This window comes from Sturnira hondurensis, unplaced genomic scaffold (assembly GCF_014824575.4).
Source record: "Sturnira hondurensis isolate 20B ecotype Veracruz unplaced genomic scaffold, ASM1482457v3 Scaffold0008196, whole genome shotgun sequence".
NCBI classification, from domain to species: domain Eukaryota; kingdom Metazoa; phylum Chordata; class Mammalia; order Chiroptera; family Phyllostomidae; genus Sturnira; species Sturnira hondurensis.
In genome coordinates, this window is record NW_028080827.1 from 1,598,643 (window position 1) to 1,608,235 (window position 9,593).

General features: G+C 40.9%; 1 protein-coding gene across 1 annotated transcript; it reads left to right on the top strand.

Moving 5' to 3' along the window:
* The first annotated feature begins 2,248 nt into the window (after positions 1–2,248).
* On the top strand, positions 2,249–6,223 carry COXFA4L3 (cytochrome c oxidase associated subunit FA4L3). The gene is made up of 5 exons (XM_037054542.1): positions 2,249–2,338; positions 2,450–2,511; positions 2,651–2,736; positions 4,323–4,383; positions 5,843–6,223. The coding sequence occupies exons 2-5, from the start codon at positions 2,476–2,478 to the stop codon at positions 5,909–5,911; spliced, it is 252 nt and encodes an 83-aa protein (XP_036910437.1). The 5' UTR covers positions 2,249–2,338; positions 2,450–2,475; the 3' UTR covers positions 5,912–6,223.
* Positions 6,224–9,593: the final 3,370 nt, after the last annotated feature.

Consider the following 9,593-nt stretch of genomic DNA (forward strand, 5'->3'; position numbering starts at 1 on the left):
TGATATAAAGTGAACCTCAGACATCATGTTTCTTCCTTAACTCTTTCCATATACATATCTACACTCTTTAAAAAGGATTTTTTTTACATAACCATACCACTGTTACCACACCTAACAAAATTAACAACTCTTTTAATATTTCATATCTAGTCTGTATTTATAGTTGCCCCCCAAATGTCTTTTGATAGTGGGTTTGTCTGTTCAAATAAATACCCTTACTTTTGGTAAGTTTGGTCAGATCCCCTTAGAATTAATCATCTGTTATTGGCACCAGATTATGCCTGGGGTTAGAATTTATGGGCACTACATTGTAGGAACCTTGAAGTAAGAGACTTGTGTCTTATTAATCCTTTGAATTTACTGTGCCCCCATTCTCAAAACAATGCCTAGACTACTACAAAACTGTACTGCATTTTGAAAAGAAATAACATCAACAAAGCAGCACTCTGAATTTAAGATCATTATACAGATCATTCTAAGATCATTCTAAGATTTCTTCCTGTCTTCCATCTACCCTTTCTTCCTAGAAAAACTTACATTTAATTAACAAAATGAAGCTTTTAAAAGAATCTTATGAGAAAAGTAGCTTTAGAAATTCTTCCGAAGGAGCACTAAAAGGCTTCTTTAATTGTATTCAATACACTCTAGGGAGAATTAACGCTGAATTTTCTCAAGTATCTGATATGAATCTGACCAATAGGCAAATGTTTCCAGTTACAGCTCTAGGTTTACACAGTAAGAATCCTTGTCAGAATAAGTGGGTGAGAAGCTACATTTATAATCTATTTTATATAAAACATATCTTTGTGAGTAATAGTTACTGTGTAATTGAATATCTACTGTAAGCAAGGCAGAATGCCATGTGATTTACTTACACATGTGTAGGTATTCTAACCCCTCCCCCAACTTCCTCCTGAATGAGGTTTGTTCCACGTTATAGGTATCCAACCTGAGACTCATAAAGGTTAGGTAGTTTCTCAAAGTCCGTTGGTAATTAAGTGTGATCTTAGGTCACAGGTGGCAAACACAAGGCCCTCAGGCCAAATCCGGCTCCACCTTCTTTTATCCCACCTGGCATGTTGTTTCTACCCCACAGCAAGTGCCAAGCTGTTAAGGAGTAGTTACATTTATACAGTCCTAAAATTTCACTTGGCCTTTTGAAGGCAACCCCCAGGCTGATGTAGCCCCTGGTGAAAATGAGTCTGACACCCCTGCCTTAGGAAGAATTAAAATGGGGTTGAAAGAGAGCAACGTCTGGCTCTTTCCAGTGTACATCAAGATGTTTCTGTTTTAACCTTAACTCATAGCTTGAATTTCAGATAGTTTTAAAATGTTTTAAATAACTTTTTAAATTTGAGCTTGCGTACTTGGCTTAATTGCAGTAACTAGGAGCGGGGTGCACAAAGAACAGTGATGAGTGCCAGACATACCTGGGTTCTGAGGACAGATCTGCCACTTACTGGCTATGTGACTTGAGCATCTCTGAGCCTTAATAACATACTTTGCTTGCAGAAATGTAGAGAAGATTCTGCCACAGAGCCTGGCATACGGCTCCTGTTTTAATGGAACTGTTGTTAACATTGTTTCCCCAGTTTTGTAGCCACCGGCATGCTCTGTGCAAGGTGAGGCTGGTAGCTTAGGGGTAAATTAAACAGGGATCTGAAGATGAAGCCAGCAGACTGGGTCGTCTCAGGGATGGACCTTATTCTAGAAACCATTCCAGCTGATTATTTTTGTTCTCCTTCACCCTTGACTTTTTTACTGGGAAAAAAAAATCAGGATAAGAAAATTGTTTTGGAAGGAACTTTACAACTTAATTTTCATTATTTCCATACGTGCGCTATATCACATTTTGGGGCTTTTAATGTGATTGAATTCATTATAATTTAGCTGCCTGCACCTGGCAGCCTCCCCCTGGGGGGCCTCCGCTCTGCAGCTTCTTTTCCGGACTCCCTTTTAGATGTGTCTGGTTCGCAGTTCCACTCCCTCGTAGACGCCTGGGACGGCTGGGCACCACCCAGAGGGCCAACGCCCAGCCTTGGCTCGCGCCGGTCAGCGGGTAAGAACCCGGTCAAATGACAGGGGGCCCCCGGCGCCCGCATTTGCCTGCACAGCGTCTGCGGGCACGGTGTCCTGCAGGGGGCGCCCTGGAGCAGGAGCCCCGCGAGGAAACCCAGTCAGGTCCCGCACGTCCCCGACCCGTGACCTACGACCAGAAAGCCCTGGCCAGGCCCTTCCGGCGGGCTTGTGGTCAGTATATAAGGAGCGGGAGGCCGGGGCTTCTTTTGGTTGTGGCCGTTAGCATCGTCCGCGAGCGTCGCCCCGCCCCGCCGCGCAGGTGAGCCGGCCGCAGGCTGCCCTCTGGAGTTCGTTGGCCTTTTTGGCGCCCACCAGGTTGGGTTCAAGGGGTTGAAGTTTTGGTCAAGATCTTGGATTATTTTTGCTCTAGATTTGGCATTCTACACTGAGGTCGTCATGAGCTTTTTTCGACTCCTGATGAAAAAGAAGGAAGTAAGTATTTAAACCAACTGAAAATCTTGACTCAATGTTTTTAATTTTTAAAGACGAACAGGTGTAGTGCATAGCTATTCTGTGATAGGTCAGATATTTCACTTTGAAATATATTTACCCTCACTCTGTCCTCCGTTAGCTTATTCCTTTGGTGATGATCATGACGGCGGCTGCGAGTGGAGCGACATCTTTTGCTGCATATTCCCTTAAGAAGTCAGATGTGATGTAAGTAGCCATTTATTATTTTTTTAAGGTTTTTAAATTTATAGAGAGGAAGGGAAGAAGAGAGGGAGAGAAATATCAATGTATGGTTGCCTCTCCTGAGTCTCCAGCTGGGAACTGGCCTGCAACCCAGGCATGTGCCCTGACTGGGAATCGAACCGTGGTACTCTGGTTCACAGGCCCGTTCTCAATCCCCTGAGCTACACCAGCCAGGGCTTAGTAGCCATTTATTATTAAAACATTAATAGCAATGTTAGGATGACGACCTTCAGTTTATAAAATGTATGGTATCAATTTCCTAGCTTCCCCCCCAGGACAAGAACGCCAAACTGTGAAGTTGGAGTCAGGGCTAGAAAGCATCCCAATAACAGAAGACTATTAAATTATGATATTTGTAAAATTAGTTCATTAATTCTAAATATTTTTTTTCCATCCATTGCCTCCCCTTCTCCTGCAGCAAAGCAAAGTTTGTTCGTTTGTTTTTTAACTTAAATTTTGATCATTTAACCTTCTTTAATGATCTTTTGGGATATCCATTATCAAACTTAGATAATCACTTTAATGATATTTTAAATTTTTTAAAAAACATTTTATTTATTTTTTAGAGAGAGGGTAGGGAAAGAGAGAGGAGAGAAGCATCCATGTGTGAGAGAAATATGCCTCTTGCATATCCCCAACTTGGGACCTGGCCTAAAATCCGGGCATGTGCCCTGACAAGGAATTGAACTGGTGACCTTTTTTGATGGGTAGGCCAGCGCTCAACCCACTGAGCTACACCAGCCAGCTATTTTATTTTACTTATTTACTTATTAAAGATTTTACTTCTTATTTATTCTTAGAAAGGGGAGGGGAGGAAGAAAGAGACAGAGAGATAGCAATGTGTGATCTCCTCTCATGTACCCCCTACTTGGGACCTGGCCCACACCCAGGCATGTGCCCTGACTGAGAATCGAACCAGTAACCCTTTTGTTCACAGGCTGGCACTCAATCCACTGAGACACACCAGCCAGGGGCCAAATTTTGAAATTTTGATTTGCTAGAAAGATCTTTCCTTATGTGATAGAGTTTATAGATTCAATTACTTGCAATGAATCTAATCTCAGCTGTGGATGTAAGGTAAAATACCTTATATTGTGGAATATGAGGAACAGAGAAACTTGAAATGGAGCCTGGCCCAGTGCAGGGCTAGAAAGGGCAGCTTCGGCAAGGGGGCCTAGGGCTCTGCAGTTCACCACCAACATTGTTCAAGCCCAGCCCTCCTGTTGGTCCCAGAAACCAGGGCAAGGATATTTTTGCTTTCTGTTAGCCTGGGTTTCCACCCCTATTGCTATTCAGTTTATGAGAATATTCTCCAATCTAGCCCAATAAAGGGAATTCAGATCTCCTGTGCTGCAGAGGAATTAATCCCTAATGTTTGAGTCAGACCTGTGAAGCCCCTTTAAGGAACCTTCCAGCACTTTCAGTTAACTAACAGATGAATTACCTCAGTGTGCAGTCTGGGTCTGTCCCCAGCATGTTTGTAGACCCAGTATCAGAGTTGGTTTAAATTCACCTACTTTCATGTTTAATCAGCTTTATTTTATTTGTAGCATTGATCGAAAAAATAATCCAGAACCTTGGGAAACTGTGGATCCTAATGTACCTCAAAAGGTATTTCTGAACTTAAAAAAGTTGTTTACATTTAGCCCAAGGCTTAGCATCGTTACCAGCAAAACAGATTTAATACTTTCCACTTTTAGGGGCCGTTTAGTGTAGTGTCAGTGAGTGCTATAGAGTTGCAGAGATCTAGTTCGAATCCCTGCTCTGTTGTTCACAGGTGATTTTATAATCACCTCACCTGTGAATAATGGAGCAGGCTCTCAGAGTCTATAACAGGGCACAATAATAGGGTTAAGAGGATTAAAGAAGATAAAGTACGTCGAGTCCTTTAGCATCGTGCCTGGCCTGTAGTAGACACTCAAATATTAACTTTTTCTCATAATTACAATATATTATCTCATGTTATCCATTACTTTGTAAATTTAATATAAGGTCTTTTGTAACACATTACAGGAGATCCTGAGAAACAGAAGTAGCATTCACTTCAAGCAAAAGTAGCTAATATTCACTTACTCTTTTGAGACTATTGCACAGACTTCTTGCATTTTAAATATTTTGGGAGTAATAAAATTTAGTCTGTTAGACTGAACAATACTTAGGTCTGTCCGGAAAGCTATTTAAAAAAAATATTTTATTTACTTATTTTTAGAGAGAGGGGACGGGAGGAGAAAGAGGGGGAGAGAAACATCAATGTGTGATTGCTTCTCACGTGTCCCCTACTGGGGATCTGGCCTGCAACCCAGGCATGTGCCCTGACTGGGAATCGAACTGCGATCCTTTGTTTCACAGGCTGGTGCTCAATCCACTGAGCTACACCAGCCAGGGCCAGAAAGCTATTTTTTTTTTTAACAAAACTTTCAAATAACGCAGTCTGGCTTGGTGAGGACATTTATGATCTTTTAAAGCTACCTACATCTATCTCATGGGTCCAGGAGGGACAGAAGACTTGTGAGGATAAATGAGAATTTCTGAGCGTGACTTCTTTGGATGTCGAGGACTATCCATAGCTCTGTCCCTTTTTCCTTATTGTATAATTTAGATCCTTTGTACTTTTCGTGAGTAACTAGAATGAGGAAATTCTGTGTAGGGCCGGCTGTCTGCCACACCCTGCACTAGGAGCATTATACAACCACTCATGGGGAGTGGACTCACTTTTTAAACTTACGGTTCATGTAAAGCCATGGGAAATTTAAAAATCTAGATCCTGTTAAAGGAAAGAGGGGCAGAGATATAAAGGGCAGAGGGCCTTTCTCTCTGATCCTATAACACCCAGGAATGCAAGGGGGTTTGGGAGGGATAGGGTGATAGAAGCCAGCCTATTTTACTGTCTTGTTCCACATTTTAGAGATGGGAAGAGGTGATCCTTTGATTACAAATGCTACGGCGATGCCTTTTCTAAAGAGGAGTGTGGACAAACCCCCAAAGGGGATGTATGGATAAAGGACAGATCCTAATGAATCTGTCCTTTTTATTTTGAATCTGTCCATTTTATTTTGCTTTTTTATTTAAGCTTATAACAATCAACCAAGAATGGAAGGCCATTGAAGAGTTGCAGAAGGTCCGAAGGGCAACCAAATGACCAGTCCTCGCCACTTTCTTCTGAGGAATGCTCTATGAATCTAGTACTTCCTATACAAACTACCGGTAGATGACGACACCAGTATGTGAAAATGCTTCTGCTACCTCTTTAGGGCTTGCCTACATTTTTGGACTCTGGATAAAGAATTATAAAGGTAGTGCAGCAATAACCACATAATCTAAAAATAAGTTTGTTGTTGTACATTGGAATTTTGTATATTGAAATTTTTATGTTTATGATGCCTGAATATTTTCCTTAAAGTGTATAAAGATTTGTAAATTAGATTATCTATAATAAAATGCCATTTGTGCAAGATTTCTTAAAGATTAAATATGTATTTAAATGGGGGAAGAAGTCTTACTGGAGAAAAACACCTTTTAAAGCATAGCACTTCACCAGCCTGTGAATCAAAGAGTTGCCAGTTCAATTCCCAGTCAGGGCTTATGCCTGGGTTGTGGGCCAGGTCCCCAGTAGGGGGTGCACAAGAGACAACCACACATTGATGTTTCTCTCCCTCTCCTCCTCTCTCTCAAAAAAAAAATAAAGTCTTTAAAAATATTTTAAAAATAGAGCATAGCCCTTCATATTTTAAGTAATATTCAGTAAAAATTTCTGGGTAAACTTTTCTTCCAAGTTTATTCATCCACCAGTAATTTATTGAGCACCTACTGTTAGCTTGGCACTGTTCAAGTGCAGGTGAGATAAAGCAATGAACGAAACCAAATTCTGGAGAGAGAGGAATACAAGAGATGGTGAGTGAAGGACAATGAAGGGGCATGAGACCTGCCGGAGGATTGTACAGGGATTCTGGTGGTGAACAGGAATGTGAGGTATGTTGAGATTGGCCCAACAAAGGCTCCTGTGAGGACTGTGCTGAGGAGGATAAACAGTACCCTACAGAGTCTGGGGCCTCTCTCTACTCTGGCTGGTGGTGACCTGGAGACCAAAGGTTCAGTCAAACCCAGTGTGCCCCTAGGTTTCCCTTAGACTGTTCCATAAAATTGCTTTCTGTTAACTTTTTTTAACAATTGAGATATAATTTCCATACCATAGTATTCATCCACTTAAAGTGTACAATTCAGTGGTTTTTAGTATATTCACAAAGTTTTACCACCATTTCTATCATATAATTCCATAACATTTTCATCACCCCACAAAGGACCCTGTACCTGTTAGCAGTCATTGCCGAGTCCTGACCCCAGCTCCAGGCAAACAGTAACATGGTGTATCTCTATGGATTTGACCATTCTGCACATTTTATATAAATGAAATTACACATTATGTGGCCTTTGCATCTAGCTTCTTTAACTTAGTATAATGTTTTCAAGACTCATTCATGTTGCATCATGTATCAGTATTTAATTTCTTTTTATGACTAATATCCCATTGTATATATAAACCATATTTTGTTTATCCATTGGCTGATGGACATTTGGATTGTTTCTACTTTTTGGCTTTGTGAACAGCCACATACAAGTTTTTGTGTAGCCATATATTTTTATTTCACTTGGGTACATACCTAGGTTTTTAAACTCTTTTAGATAAAAGTGATAAATGCTTTTTTCTTAATTTCCCTCCGAATTTAATAGAAATTTCAGAGAAGGGCTAAACTCCTATCACCTTCACAACAATGAAAATTAACTAGCTCTTGCTAGAGGCTTGGCAGTTCTGAAAGGGTTAACGCAAGGCCTCAGGTATGCCCATTTGTTGCTTCCTTATCACCTCACATTTCCCCAGATAGAAATCTCCAGTGGCTGATTTCAAGGAATTATTAAAACCAGTTAGGAACCACACTTTTTCTTTGCTTAATCTCAAGTGCAGTGCAATACTGTTTAGGCAAATCAGAATGAACAGCTGTCGTGGCTGGCCAGCTAGGAGAGCAGATTTGTGAGGGATCACTGTGCCCTTCAATTTGGAAATGCAAACCTGAAATGCACTGAAATGCAGTGGCTTTAGGGGCGAACATGTGATGGAAGGTGCTGTGCAGGCGGCTGGGAGGGAGAAAGGCCAAGACACTTTTTTAAGTTCAGAAGGTCAATTTTATTTTTGGTTGTATTCTTAGCATTTTTCCTAAATGTTTTATTTGAAATGTTTTCAAATACACAGAGTTGAAAAATGAGTACAAAAAATACTCACATTCTTTATCAATTAACATTTTCCCATATTTGCTGTATCTCCATATATTATGCTTTCTTAAAATGAATTCTTTGAAAATAAGTGACAGACATCATAAAACTTTTTATGCCTAAGCGAAAGGACAGTCTAGCTGACTGTGATGCCATTATAATCTCTAAGAAGCTGAACATTCTTTCAATAATATCACCTCCCATATATCCCATTCACATATTCTCTAACTGTAATATTCTTTGTGACTACCATTAAGTCCACAATCCAAGGTTCCCTTGTTGTGTTTGCTGTTAGGTTGTTGTCGTGAATACTTGACACAGGTGTGGTTGTGAAAATGACTCCAAAGAAGCTTGTGTGGAACCATTTCCTCTTCAGAGTTTCATCTGTGTAAGACTCTCCTGCATGTGGCCTGGGAACTTTAAAAATCTGAAATATAACATTCTCATGAAATTCAAGTATTTCAGAAGCTGTACAATTATTGCGCATTCACTATGTGGTGGGCGTTGTGCTGGCCCCAAGGATCTGGTATAGGAAAGGATGCATTTGAGGGCGACCGATGGGAAGATCTCAGGGGTAATTGGATGTGGCTGGGGGAAGTCCAAATGGCTCCGAGGTCTCTCACCTGATTAGCTGGGAGGGTGGTGGTGCCCAGACAGAATGTGGGAGGGAGAAAAACGGGGACTGTTCAAGAGAGGGGTGGATAGGAAAGAAAATGAGTTAGACTTTGGAGTAGTTGTGTTGGAGAGCTATCTGAGTAGATTACTTCTGGAAAACTACAAAGAGGAGTGAGCTGCGGACAGTTCAAGGGGTGGTGAAACCACATCTTACAAGAGGGCACCCACATAGGCGATCTCACTCCAGAAAAGACATTGTAATAGTGATCTGTTTGGTATACAATATAAAACATATCCTTAGAAACAGATGTCCATTTCTTAGAAATCACTATATTAACAGAAGCATATTACACATAGTTTCCCAGTCAAAGGTGGTGGTGTGTGGTTTGAATGAGGAAAAAGGGTAAAGATTGTGATGAGTGGGATGAGTGTTTCTGGTGATTGTCCCTTAGTATGTGTTTTGCTCATGCTTAGAAAGCTGCCTTGGGTAATTACAGAATTTCCAGAAACTAGGGCTTTGGTTTTGCCTTTGTCTTGGTGGTGGCTTACTGTATTATTTGCCTGTGTGCATACTGCTTTAAAGTGAAAATTAACATAAAATTAAGGAATACCCAAATTTTATAACTATTGCTCCTTTGCCTTGTATGCCTAATATAACACATATATAATAAAATGCTACTTACTTGGAAAGTGGGCATCCTGTTTAGAGAAATTAAAGTCCACTTTTTTGTGTTCACATCAAGTAGCACAGGTGGGTTTTTCTCCAGTTGCGTGTCTTTGTGAAGTTCCGACTGCTCCTCGGTGTTTGTGAAGGCAGGTTAACCTGACGGGCTACTTTATACAGACTTTCTTATCTGACTTCTCCCTCTCAACACAAGTGAGCGATGGAGTCATGGCACAGGGCCAATGTGGCCTATCGCTTGCTTGTCATTTTGGAGGCA

Coding starts and splice junctions, on each gene's coding strand:
- COXFA4L3 (XM_037054542.1), top strand. CDS start 2,476: ATGAGCTTTTTTCGACTCCTGATGAAAAAGAAGGAA. Junction 2,512..2,650: donor TCCTGATGAAAAAGAAGGAA/GTAAGTATTTAA, acceptor GTCCTCCGTTAG/CTTATTCCTTTGGTGATGAT. Junction 2,737..4,322: donor CTTAAGAAGTCAGATGTGAT/GTAAGTAGCCAT, acceptor TTTTATTTGTAG/CATTGATCGAAAAAATAATC.